General features: G+C 36.1%; 1 protein-coding gene across 10 annotated transcripts in view; it reads left to right on the top strand.

Moving 5' to 3' along the window:
- Window positions 1-13,682, top strand: part of ZNF385B (zinc finger protein 385B) — a 446,640-nt gene that overhangs the window by 316,947 nt on the left and 116,011 nt on the right. For 7 of the 10 annotated variants that reach the window (XM_030917001.1, XM_030917002.1, XM_030917004.1 and 4 more), the window contains one exon: window positions 9,938-10,080. The exons of the other annotated variants lie outside the window; for them this stretch is intronic. In XM_030917001.1, the coding sequence (XP_030772861.1) occupies window positions 9,938-10,080 (143 nt within the window). The remainder of the gene's footprint in view (window positions 1-9,937; window positions 10,081-13,682) is intronic. 10 annotated transcript variants of the gene reach the window in all.

Here is a 13,682-nt window from a genome sequence, read left to right on the forward strand (position 1 = left end):
TAATAGATTTAATTATTCATGCTCTCCTGGGATATGGCATAATATCAAGGATTGGGAGTAGTTTGTAACCACAGTAACTGAAGCTTATACAACACTGGCTATGTATCAGGCACAGGTTTAGGCAATTTGCGTAGAAAAATCTGTCAGTTTTCCCACACGTCCTATGATATAGCTACTCTTATTTTTCTTAATTATAGAAAAGACAGTGGAGGTATAAATAAGTAAAGTTAATTGTCCAAGGTTGCACAAGAAAGCAGTGCACCAAGGAGTCTTCGGCTTCTAATATATCTGTCTCCTGAGCTGATGCTTTTAACAAATGTAGAACAGTGTTGCCCATGTCATCTTAATTTTAAAAAATTTTAAGGCTTGTTTCCATGCTCAAAAAATTGTGGGAAGAAATTTTTTCTGCCTAGATGTCCACAGTGCCTGTTAGTATATTAAAATCTCTGAGATGTGTTGCAGAAAAGAACTGCTTTAAGCTTTGTTGAAGCAACATTTTCTAAATGTATTTGATGACAGAATCTTTTTCATGCAACAACTTTACATATAACCTACTTTAGGGAATGATGACATGGGCTTTAAAGTCAGATGAACAGGAGTTTGGACCCAGGCTGTACCACATACTGAGTGATTTTAATCACTCTAAACCTCACCTTTCTCATCTGTAAAATGGGAATAATAGTATAAATATCACAGAGTTGCATTATAATTTAATAAGAATAAGGGATATAAATCACTTAGCACATTGCCTGGCATTCAGTAAAATCTCATTAAATGGTAGCAGTTGTTATTATTATTTTCTTATCTTAAAAAGTAAAATAAGTTCTGACACAGTTCATAATCCCTGTAGTTGTTAGCATTGTGCCTTGTTAGTCCCTCACAAGTATTTATTGAATCAAATAACACTATTATCTGCAGAATATTCTTTTTAGATAAATATATTCATTATATATCTTGGTTATTTAAGTATCAGATACTACACTAAGGTCAAATAAGTTTCAACTAATTCCCAATTGAATACTATATCTGTTTGGAGGTCCAGTATTTTCAGTCTCTTAGGTTTATGGTAAAATGTTTCTCCCTCAGCTGGAGAATATATGACTGGACTGTTTCCACCTGTACAATTTGGTGACCATAGCATGGTAGTGAAAAGCAGAATTCAGAAGTCAAATAGCCTGGGTTCTAATTCTGGCTCATCTACATACAAACTATATGAAGTTGGGCTTAGTCTCTCTGTGCCTCAGTTTGTCATCTGTAAAATGGGGCTAATACCTTGTTAATCAGATTGCGATGATTAAATATGTAGAAGTATGTACATGAGTATATGCAAATGAGCATATATACCTACATATTTAATGAACTTAGGATAGTGCCTGCTACATAGTGTGTTCTATAAAAATGTTATCTCTGTTATTGCTATTATGAGACCTTTTCAAAAGCAAAATCCTTTATCAGTCACCTCCCCTATTCATATAGCCACCTCTTAGTGGCCATGCTTTGATAGTCTCTTGGTAAATTATTTTCTTCACCTAGCAGATTAACGAAAGAAAAGAAATGCTGAGAGAAGTGGAGGAGATGCTGTGTTGGCAATTATCCCGATGAGGGAAAAAATATGCAGTATTAGGTGCAACAAAGCTGGGAAAGCAATGAAAAGATAAAACTAAGTTTGGCAGAAAATCTGAAATGCCACTCATTTAAATTTCTTTAAAGAAATCTTTTGGAGTTCTATAATTGACATCGCCTCCCACAATAGGTTTTTATAATATGTTAAGTTTTTAATTTCAGTACTCACTGACGGGAACATGCATAATAATGGCATAAGAAGAAACTACTCCTGCAGGATATAGAATAGATACAGATTTGATCTCATTCTGCAAATGCTTCTTCATGCGTATTTGTTGACTCTGGCATACTCTTTTGAAGAATGAGGTGTTTTGTTTGCTTCTGTTTTGGCATATAAAGAAGAGCCACTAGGAAGTCTCAAAGTTGTAATCTAAATGCGCTTTTAAGATTATATAGCTAAAGGCCAAAGACTAAGGCAATAATTTCAGGTGTCATCTGTCCTTAAGTAAGGTTGTATTGTGATGTATTATGACATAATCCATTAACATAATAAGGTACCTATTATGTTACAGAGGCAGTTAGCTGAAATAATAGTTTTCTTATGATCATATTAGGAAATTATCTTTTGCATATTATTGATTTCATAGCTATAGATGAATTAACTTGTATTTTACCATCAAAGTGAAATGTATGGAAGAAAGTAATTGCATATTAATGGAAATTCATGTTCATATGAATACATGGAATTCCATGATAAGTGTGAAACTGGTAGACTAGAGGAGATCCTCAAATGCCTGTGAGACCTCAACTCTGTCTGGTGTCCAGACTCTTGATGCTGTTGTGAGAAGGAATTCAAGGACAAATTGGGATAGAGTGAAAGTACAGATTTATTGCAAAGTGAAAAGTACACACTTAAGGAAGGGGATTGTGGGCATACTCAAAAGAAGTGAGTCACACCACAGGGTTTGGAGTTTCTGTATTTATGGGTTTCTTTAATCAAATGGAGGGATATTCATGAAGATTCCTGTAAAGATGTGAAGATTTCTTGGAGCTGTGTACTACCCATTTTAACACCCAATATGGGTGGTCTGAGAACTGTCAGGACACTGGTGGGTGTGTGATATAGTATGTTAGTGAGAGTAGAATGAGATCCTAGGTGAAACCCAAGTCAAATCCAGCGCCATGTTGGGTCCAGTTAGTCTTAGCCAGCTTGGCCCACACCTTCGTTTTTCAGGGTCTTATCAGCCCCTACCTTATGCAGCTATTTCAACAGTTTTCTTTTCCTAAACATGTGAAACTACTGTCTGGAATTTTCTGTCCTCCTGTGACCACCTTGTATTATTCCTTTCTCAAGAGTGTTAAATTATTCCTGTTAAATTTTGGAGTATGCATGCTTATATATGTGTATTTCATTTTAGTACAGGAAGTTTGATAAATATATGCATTCAGTGATATGAAAAGTTTTATTATCAAATAGGGTGGAACCCTGTTATGATTTTATTCATCATGACTTTATTCATTATGATATATTCCAGATTACATACTATGTTCTGAAACAGAACTACAAATAGGAGGTGTCTTGTGTAATACTGCCAAATAGTTTATACAAAAGTCAAAGGTTGGTTCTGTCCCATGAGAGTAGCAACTTAATGGGTATATTATATCACCTTTTGTATTGAAATGCCTGATCATTATATTTTCAACCTTTTTTCTTAACAAGTCCTTGACTTTTAGAGAAATTAAGCATTTTCTTTCAGAGTGCAATGCATTTTGGTCAAATTTCTGCTTGTAACTCCTGCTGACTTTCAGGCACCCAGAGGTGAGGACAAAGAATTCTTAGCAGCAGCAGCAGCAGCAAAATCTGAAATATGAAGATAGAGAGATCAGAGCATGAAAGAACTTGTCCAAAAAAATGCACTTTGTCCCTATTTATTTACCATTTGCAAAAACAAGCAATAAGTCCTGGTGAAGTAGTATTAAAAAGTAAGTTTTAAAAGTGAAAACAGCAAGGTTGAGGTGAAGGATTAATGAAAGTATAGTTGATATTTATTCAGAAGATCTACTAGTACTTTAAAACAATCTGTGTTTAACATGGCAAATTGTCATTAAAATGCTAATGAAATGGTAAACAGCTGCTAAGTTTTTTATGCTAATGAGTAGTAACAGCTAAGTAGTTCTCAAGCCTTGTCTTTATTAGCATAGAGATTTGATTGGCTAAGGGGGATCATTGTGCATTCCAATCTTTGTTGATGGAGTAATCTGTTTGTGAAGTTCCCTGTTGCATTCTATTTGATTTGGGTTTGTTAGAACAAAGTGACTCTCACCAGGCCCTCGGGAGCCATGTATTACACAGTATTATCAGAGCCACCATTGTGGGCTTAGAGAAAGAACTTTGCTTCCCTCCAGGAGACTCACAATGGCAAAATAATTACACATTTGTTTATCATTCAGCTTTAAGTAGAATTAGTCTATACCTTCCTTTAGACTTTTAATGACTATAGTAATAATAAAATAGGCCATTGGGCCAACATAAGAACTATCTCTGTTTTTTTTGTTTTTGTTTTTGTTTTTGTTTTTTTTTGAGACAGAGTCTCGCTCTGTCGCCCAGGCTGGAGTGCAGTGGCGCAATCTCAGCTCACTGCAAACTCCGCCTCCGGGGTTTATGCCATTCTCCTGCCTCAGCCTCCTGAGTAGCTGGGACTACAGGCGCCCGCCACCTCGCCCGGCTTGTTTTTTGTATTTTTTAGTAGAGACAGGGTTTCACTGTGTTAGCGAGGATAGTCTCCATCTCCTGACCTCGTGATCTGCCCGTCTCGACCTCCCAAAGTGCTGGGATTACAGGCTTGAGCCACTGCGCCTAGCCGATATCTCTGTTTTTTTAACTTAGCTAAGAGTTTAAAGCAAAACTTTTAAAATAAAATAAATATTTTAATAAGTACCTCTGCAACAGTTGATATATTTATATAATACATCATCTTAGATCTACAAGCACTGAAGTTAACATTACCTAATTTGAAGAGTAATGTGTAATTAAATACAGGGTGGTTATATGAATGACAGACTGAGATCAGAGTATTTACTTGAGCATCAGAAAAACAGCAACAACAACAACAGCATTACTCTCAATCTATACTTTTGGCTGGTTCTATTTTTGCTGAGTGCTACTCTGTCTTCCCTAATGGATGGGGCTGACCTGAAGACTTGCCATTACAGATAAATGCTTCAGGCACCCTTCTCTCTTTTTTCTCTTCTGTTTTTAGGATCAATGTAAATGAAGTATGACAGTCCATTAAACACTATTGCCAATAATGTTCTGGAACGATTTGAAATATGACGCAGAGTTTATTAAGAAAATTCATTACCAAAAAAGGATCATTGAAATAGAAAGTTTAATGAGTCTGGTACACTGTGTAAAAGATTGGTGGAAATTTTAATAGTTGGAGCATTATCTCATACTGTTAATTCCTCCTTGAAGTCAATAGGGGATGTTAGGCATATAATTATTGTGTGGTCCTATACAAGCAGGCCAGGAAAAATTGGAACCCTCATACACTGAGAGTAATCATGTAAAATGTTTCAGACCTTTTGGAAAACAGCCTGCCACTTCCTCAAAATATTAAGCCATTTAGTTACCAGATGACCAATTTCCAAAATTTGACTCCTAAGTATATACCTGAGAGAACTAAAAACATATATCCACATAAGAACTTGCACATGAATATTCAAAGTAGCGTTGTTTATAATAGCAAAATAGTGGGAGTAATTCAAATGCCTATTAATTGATGAATGGATAATCAAAATTTGGGAAATCCATACAATGGAATATTATTAAGCCTAAAAAATGAATGAAATTCTGTTATGTGGTATAACATAGATAAACCTCAAAAACATTATGTCAAATGAAAGAAGTGAGTCACAAAAGACCACATCACATATTATATGATTTCATTTAAATGAAATGTCTAGAATAGAAATATCTAGAGATAAAGAAAATAGATTAGTGGTTGCCAGGATCTAGGGATATTAGGAGGAAATGGGGAGTGACTGCTAATGGATAAGAGTTTCCTTTAGATGTTATGAAAATGTTCTAAAATTGATAGTGGTGATGGTTCTATAATTGATTTGGGGCCGGGCGCGGTGGCTCACGCCTGTAATCCCAGCACTTTGGGAGGCCAAGGCGGGCGGATCACAAGGTCAGGAGATCGAGACCACGGTGAAACCCTGTCTCTACTAAAAATACAAAAAATTAGCTGGGCGCGGTTGCGGGCGCCTGTAGTCCCAGCTACTTGGGAGGCTGAGGCAGGAGAATGGCGGGAACCCGGGACGCGGAGCTTGTAGTGAGCCGAGATCGCGCCACTGCACTCCAGCCAGGGAGACAGAGCGAGACTCCGTCTCAAAAAAAAAAAAAAAAAAAAAAAAATTGATTTGGTTTAGCCCAAATCTTATCTTGAATTATAGCTCCCATAATCCTCACATGTTATGGGAGGGACCTGGTGGGAGGTAATTGAATCATGGGGGCAGGTTTTTCCCATGCTGTTCTTGTGACAGTGAATAAGTCTCATGAGATCTGATGGTTTCATAAAGGGCAGTTCCCCTGCACGCACACTCTTGCCTGCCATCATGTGAGACGTGTCTTTGCTCCTCCTTTGCCTTCCACCATGGTTGTGAGGTCTCTCCAGCCATGTAGAACTGTGAGTCCATTAAACCTCTTTTTCTTTATAAATTACTCAGTCTCAGGTATTTCTTCATAGCAGTATGAAAATGGAATAATACAACAACTCTGTTAATATGTTGAAAATAATTGAATTCTACAATTCAGATGAATTGTCTGGTATATGAGTTATACCTCAATAAAGTTGTTATATTAAAAAAAAAAAAAAAAAAACCTGACATGCCAGAGCCTGCCTCCCAGAGAGCTACCTGCACCAGCAGTTACTTATCTATACTACATGAAAGTTATACACTAAAGAAAGATGCTTGTTACTGGAGCGGAGCATTATAAATCTTCTACTCATGCATTAAACCATGATATCTTAGATATCTAAGATATAAACTTATATATCTAAGGAGGTGATAGCAGAAGTTCTAGCCAGAGTATTTAGACAAGAGAAAGAAATAAAGGGCATCCAAACTGGAAAGGAAAAAGTCAAATTATCATTATTTGCAGATGATATGGTCTTATATTTGGAAAAAACTGAAGATTTCACCAAAGAACTAGAACTGATAAACAAAATTAGTAAAGTTACAGGATACAAAATCAACATACAAAAATCAGTAACATTTCTATATACCAACAGCAAACAATCTGAAAAAGAAATCAAGAAGGTAATCCCATTTATAATAGCTATAACTAAAAGTAAATGCCTCGGAATTAACCAAAGAAGTAAAAAATCTCTACAGCGAAAACTATGAAATATTGATGAAAGAAATTGAAGAGAACACACACAAGGAAATGGAAGAATATTCTATGTTCATGGATTGGAAGAATCAATATTGTTAAAATGTCCATACTACCCAAAGCAATCTACAGATTCAATGCAATCCCTATCAAAATACCAATGACAACATTCTTCATAGACAGAACATACTATCCTAAAATGTATATGGAAGCACAAAAGATCCAGAATAGCCAAAGCTATTCTAAGCAAAAAGAACAAAACTGGAGGAATCATATTACCTGACGTCAAATTATTCTGCAGAGCTATATAACCAAAACATCATGGTACTGGCATAAAAACAGACACATAGACCAATGGAAAAGAATAGAGAACCCAGAAATAAAGCTGTACATCTACAGTGAACTCATTTTTGACAAAAGTGCCAAAAATATACATAGGGAAAAGGACAGTCTCTTCAATCAATGGTGCTGGGAAAACTGAATATATATATGCAGAAGAATGAAAGTAGACCCTTATCTGTTACCATATACAAAAATAAAACCAAAATGTATTAAAGACTTAAATCTATGACCTCAAACTATGAAACTACTATGTGAGAAAATTGGGGAAACTCTCCAGGATATTGGAGTGGGCAAAAATTTCTTGAATAATACCCTCCAAGCATAGGCAAGGAAAGCAAAAATGAACAAATGAGATCACAAGTTACAAAGCTTCTGCACAGCAGTGAAAACAATCAACAAAGTGAAGAGGCAACCCACAGAATGGGAGAAAATATTTGCAAACTATCCATCTGATATGGGATTATAACCAGACTATATAAGGAGCTCAAACAAGTCTGTTTTAAAAACCTGAATAAAAAATGGGCAAAAGATCTGAAAAGACATTTCTCAAAAGAAGACATACAAATGGCAAACAGGTATATGAAAATGTGTTCAGTCATCATTGATCTTCAAAAACAGGCAAATCAAACCTATAATGAGATACCATCTCACCCCAGTTAAAATGGCTTTTATTCAAAAGACAGGCAATAACAAATGCTGGCAAGGATGTGGAGAAAAAGGAACCCTCCTCCACTGTTGATGGAAATGTAAATTGATACAGCCACTATAGAAAACAGTTTGGTGGTTCCTCAAAAAACTAAAAATTGTGCTACCATATGACCCAACAATCCCACTGCCAGGTATATACCCCAAAGAAAGAATATCAGTATATCGAAGACATACCTGCACTCCCATGTTTATAGCAACACTATTCACAATAGCCAACATTTGGAAGCAAACTAAGTGTCCATCAACAGATGAATGGAAAAAGAAAATGTGGTACATATATAAAATAGAGTACTATTCAGTCACAAAAAGGATGAGATCCTGGCATTTGTAACAACATGGATTAAACTGGAGGACATTATGTTAAGTGAAATAAGCCAGGCACAAAAAGACAAACTTCCCATGTTCCCACTTATTTGTGGAGCCAAAAATTAAAACAATTGAACTGGAGATAGTGAATAGAATGATGGTTACTAGAGGATGGGAAGAGGGCAGGGGAGTGGGAATGGTTAATAGGTACAAAAATATAGTTAGAGGCTAGGTGTGGTGGCTCACACCTTTAATCCAGCACTTTGGGAGGTCAAGACTGATGGTTTGCTTGAGCCTAGGAATTCAAGACCAGCATGGGCAGTGTGGCAAAAACCCCATCTCTGCAAAAAACACAAAAATTAGCCAGGTGTGGTGGCATGTACCTGTAGTCCCAGCTACTTGGGAGACTGAAGTTGGGGGCTCCCCAGAGCCCAGAGAGGTCAGGGCTGCAGTGAACCATGATCACACCACTGCACTCCAGCCTGGGTGACAGAGTGAGACTTTGTCTTGAAAAATAGTAATAATAAAGTTAAATTAAAATTTAAAAAAATAAAAATGTAGTTAGAATGGATAAGATCTAGTATTTGATAGCACAACAAACTGACTACAGTCAACAATAACTTATTGTGCATTTCAAAATAACTAAAAGAGTATAATTGGATTGTTTGTAATGCAGAGAAAGGATAAGTGCTTGAGGGGATGGATACTCCATTTACCCTGAGGTGATTATTATGCATTGTGTGCCTGTATGAAAATATCTTGTGTACCTCATAAATGTATGTACCTATTATGTGCCCACAAAAGTTAAAACAAAATTTAAAAATAGTCAACAAAAAAAAAATAGAAGTGACAGCTAATTTAGTGGCTAAAGGGGATATTTGCTACAATAATACAAAACAAATTAGAAATAAAAAGTTGAAGACAAAAATTTGAATCCCTGTCTTAACTACTACCTGTCCCCCAACACCCTGTCTGCAGCCAAGCCATAATCAAACCTTTTAGTCTCTAACTATCCAATGTCTAGACTACCCATTTACTTCAAAATAAGAGCAACTTTCACAAAGTTGTTTTTTTTCTTTTTTTTTTTTTTTTTTTTTTTTTTTAAGAGAACGAGTTGAATCATAACTTTGAGAGCAGACAGGAACTATACGGGTTCCAGTTTTCTTTTTCTTGTAAAAACCTTATATTTATCTCTGGTTTGCATAAAACCAGTCCACTAGCCATTCAGTAATTCTTAATAGCAAGGAGTGTCTGGTTTCAGGAGGCTCCTCCCCTCTTCTCTCCTGCACTTTTGGCAAGTCAGAGGCAAAGCGTTGGCCAACAGGACATTCTCATTCTGCCTGACTCACCTGCCAGTAGGATCTGTCTACTAGGTGTCCTGGCTGAGTCTGAGCATCCCTCAGCCCTTGCCCATAGGGAAGCATTGTGCATCACTGTCTTGGATAATGAGGAGGAAGATCCTTTTTATTGTGTTTACTACTCCTGTGCCATTTGCTTACTTCCAGCATAACTCTCTTGCTTGCAGGTTGCAGCTCAACAGACTTGGTCTTACACTGTAGGTTTGGGAGTGAGATGAATGTGAGCAAGAAATTGAATTCATTTTTGTTTTGTTCTTGGCAGGCAGTACATGCCACACTACTACCCTTCCTGCTCTTGTGCGCACACCTACCCTGATGATGCAGCCTTCACTGGATATCAAACCATTTATGTCTTTTCCAGTGGACAGTAGTTCTGCTGTTGGGCTCTTTCCAAATTTTAACACAGTGAGTAAATTCATTTCTATTTTGTTTGTGTCCTCCTCCATCACTTTCATTACATTTGTGAATAGTCAATAGATACAGCCTGTTTCCAAAGTGTGTAATTTTAGACCATATATTGGTTATGCTGCTCAGTTGTGCTATGAAAGATGATGCTTCACCCATAGGAGTAGCCCAAACAATAGCCAGCATGTTTATTATACAAATATTTCCACAGAAAACTTTTCACCTGTTGTGTTGCACAATTTTGATAGAATTTCCAGTGGCTTTAGAACATACGTCATTTCTGGGATGTTATTCACATGCTCAGGAATACAATTTAGAGATACCAAGACTCATTGATTTTTCCCTTCTCTTAGAAAAAAAAAAAATGACTGTAGGCTTTATCTCTCTGGCTGCATTTTTATTTGGGAGATATTTTAGATAAAATGTGAATCCTACACAAAATTTCTATTTGGGGGCTATTGTAGATGATGTGAATTTGACTCTATTAAAAAAAAGAAAAACACTCATTTTAAATCTACGTATTAGTTATCTGCAAGATACTTTGACATTTTAAAACATAGGATAAATGTTAGTGAATTACTTATAATTACTGATGTTCTTCAGATCAGCTGACCTTCTTTTATTTCAATGAAAAACATTTTGTAGGCGTGTCAAGCGGAGTATGACATCTTTCAACAATATAATTTAGCATAAAATCAATCTGTAGCCAGATTCTAAACCTTATAGTAAAAGAAAAGGTTCAACAGTTCAGGTGAATGCATAAATTGTCTGCTTGGTTGATAAATACAGTTAGTTGGGGCATTATGGTCTACATTAATGATACAGCATTATAAATGCTGCTGCAATAAAAAAAAAAATTGCATTATCAACACCACCAGACAGCGAGCATCTGAAATACTGCAAAATGTTTCAATTTGCAAGCCTGTCTTCTGTATGAAGTGAATACAGCAAGAGGATTTTTCCTTAAGGGTTGTCAAGAAAATCTGCTGACAGGGCCTCTGTCAGGGCTTAGTGTTGTAAGGTAATTAGGGGGTAGGGCATCAGCCAACTTTTTACAGAGCACTGGCCTTGACTTAGTGAGTAAACAGTTAAATGTTTTTGTCTTCTTTGAGTTTTTCAGAGACAAGTCAAACAGTTTTAAAAAAAAAAAAGTTACAAAAGGTCAGCATTGTTCCTAGAGCAGTGGAGTGACTCTAGGATAAATCATGCCTGCCTTGGTTTCATTGATCCACCCGCTCCATCCCAGAGCACCACACTGCGCCATTTCAGAGAATGTGAACTTGAGGATGCCAGTGGTATCCTCTATTCAAACATGTGTGACACATTCCAATCATAACTGAATTAAGCTATACTTCATAGAACATTTATGAGGTATTTGTGTTTTGATTAATGTGCCTTTGGAAGTTAGCATTTATAGCCATTGCTGAAGTCTAGTTGCTGTCAGGAAGCAGCATTCATGATGCAGATAGTCACAAATGGCTTACTGTGGCTCACAAATGGCTTACTGTGGCTCACCTCTCTTTATTTTATTTTCTTTTACTTTTTCTTTTATTTATTTATTTATTTGAGACAGCCTTGCTCCATCGCTCAGGCTGTAGTGAAATGGCATGATCTTGGCTCACTGCAGCCTCCACCTTCCAGGTTCAAGTGATTCTCGTGTCTCAGCCTCCCAAGTAACTGGGATTACAGGTGCCTGCCACCACGCCTGGCTAATTTTTGTATTTTTAGTAGAGACAGGGTTTTGCCATGTTGGCCAGGCTGGTCTCAAACTCCTGGCTTCAGGTGATTGACCCGCCTTGGCCTCCCAAAGTGCTGGGGTTACAGCTGTGAGCCATTGCACTGGTCTCTTTATTTATTTATTTATTTTTAACATAAATAATACATGAATACTTATTCCAAAAATTCAAATAAAACTTTAGCATTTGTGGTAAAATTAGAAAGTCATATTCCCTACCCCTGCATACTTTTACTTCCTTCACTAGAGGAAGGTGGTCAGCAGCTGGCATCCATCCTTCCAGTCCCCTTCTGGAAGTATGTTACACATATAACTAAAAGGTACCAAGGTACCCAGTCACAGTTTTTTTTACAACTGCAATCATATGATTAGCACTAATCTGTTAGTCACTTTTTTTGTTATCAAAATGTCTTACATCTGCCTCTCTGTTTTGAAGAGCTGCAAAGCAAAAATGGAGAGAATACTTTCATAAAGGATTTTTAAAGATAAAATTACAATTTCATAATGGTTTGTTCATGTTGCATAGAGGGTACAGATGTACTAACGTCATTTTGTTTGATTAATTGTACACAGCAATTAATCTTAAGACATATTTGAGAAAACCCAAAGAATAATTATATTAATAGAAGTTCATTTTTTTCCTTCTTGGAAGAAAATAAACATAATTTTCACATAAAAATACTATTTGGCTAAGGTGAAGAATACCGCAAATAACTACATGAAATAATTATTTTACTCTCCCTGTATTATATGCATGGCATTTATTAAACAGGAGCCCTTCTAGTAGTGTTAAATATTAAGTCATTCCAAGTGGGACCCTCTATTATCTTGCAAGAAATGAATTTATGAGATCATTGGGTGACCTATGATTTCTCCCTGTGAGTTGCAATTTAAATTACTCTAATTCTTTTCCTATAGACTTTTCCATTCTAGTATCCAACTCACCCAATAGAATACCTAAGGGAATGTCATGAAAGTCATTGTCCACATTTTCCTAGGAAAACGCTATTGCATCACCACCAATAAGTATACTGGATTATTGTATATTTGTGATGTTTTACATCTCCCAAAGTACTTAGACCTTGAAACATTTTGGTAGGCAGTGATTATTACTCTTATTGTCTAGAGGAAGAAAGAGAGTTATTGAAGGAAGAACTGAGACTTGAATTAGAATCTTTTTAACTTCAAAATTCATGTTCGGGCTCTTTGCGTCCTTGAGTCTTTTGGCCCATATCACCTCCCACCTCATTCATTGTGAACAAAGCTCAATCAGAAATCTTTTGTGCTCTTTTCTGGAAGTATGGTAGGCAATTTTCAGCAGAATCATTAAATAGAAGGAGGAAATGGTTTTTTTGAATTGTATAATAGACCTCTACAAACAATATGAAGCAGAATGTATTTGAAAAACAGCTATAATTTCTTGTTGGCAAATTTTTAAAGTATATTGTACTCAATAGTCCAATTGTTCTTTGAAAATTAGGTGAAATCTACCTTATCATTTTATTTTTAGCCAAGGTTAATATTAGTAAACATAAGAAATGAGGTCAATTTTAATCTTATAATTATTGTCAGAAGAATGAAAACACTATGCTCTGAGACCATAGTTGAAAGTTCTGGAGGTTTGATGTTTTATTATTCTCTTTAAGTAGATTTTAAAAAACATAGTTTTTTCCTCTTTCTTGTAGTGAAGTATGATAACATTATATGATAAACATAGCAAGAATGAAATGAGATCCTGTTGTATTCCAAAATAGAATAGATGCCTGTTCTATGCTAAGTTGTACCGGATGAAGAAATATGCTTCACAGTCTTCTTTTAGTGGTTGCCTTGCCTTATCCACCGCAACTGAAAGAATCTCTCTCAATGC

Source organism: Rhinopithecus roxellana, chromosome 14, assembly GCF_007565055.1.
Source record: "Rhinopithecus roxellana isolate Shanxi Qingling chromosome 14, ASM756505v1, whole genome shotgun sequence".
In the NCBI taxonomy this organism is placed as follows: Eukaryota; Metazoa; Chordata; class Mammalia; order Primates; family Cercopithecidae; genus Rhinopithecus; species Rhinopithecus roxellana.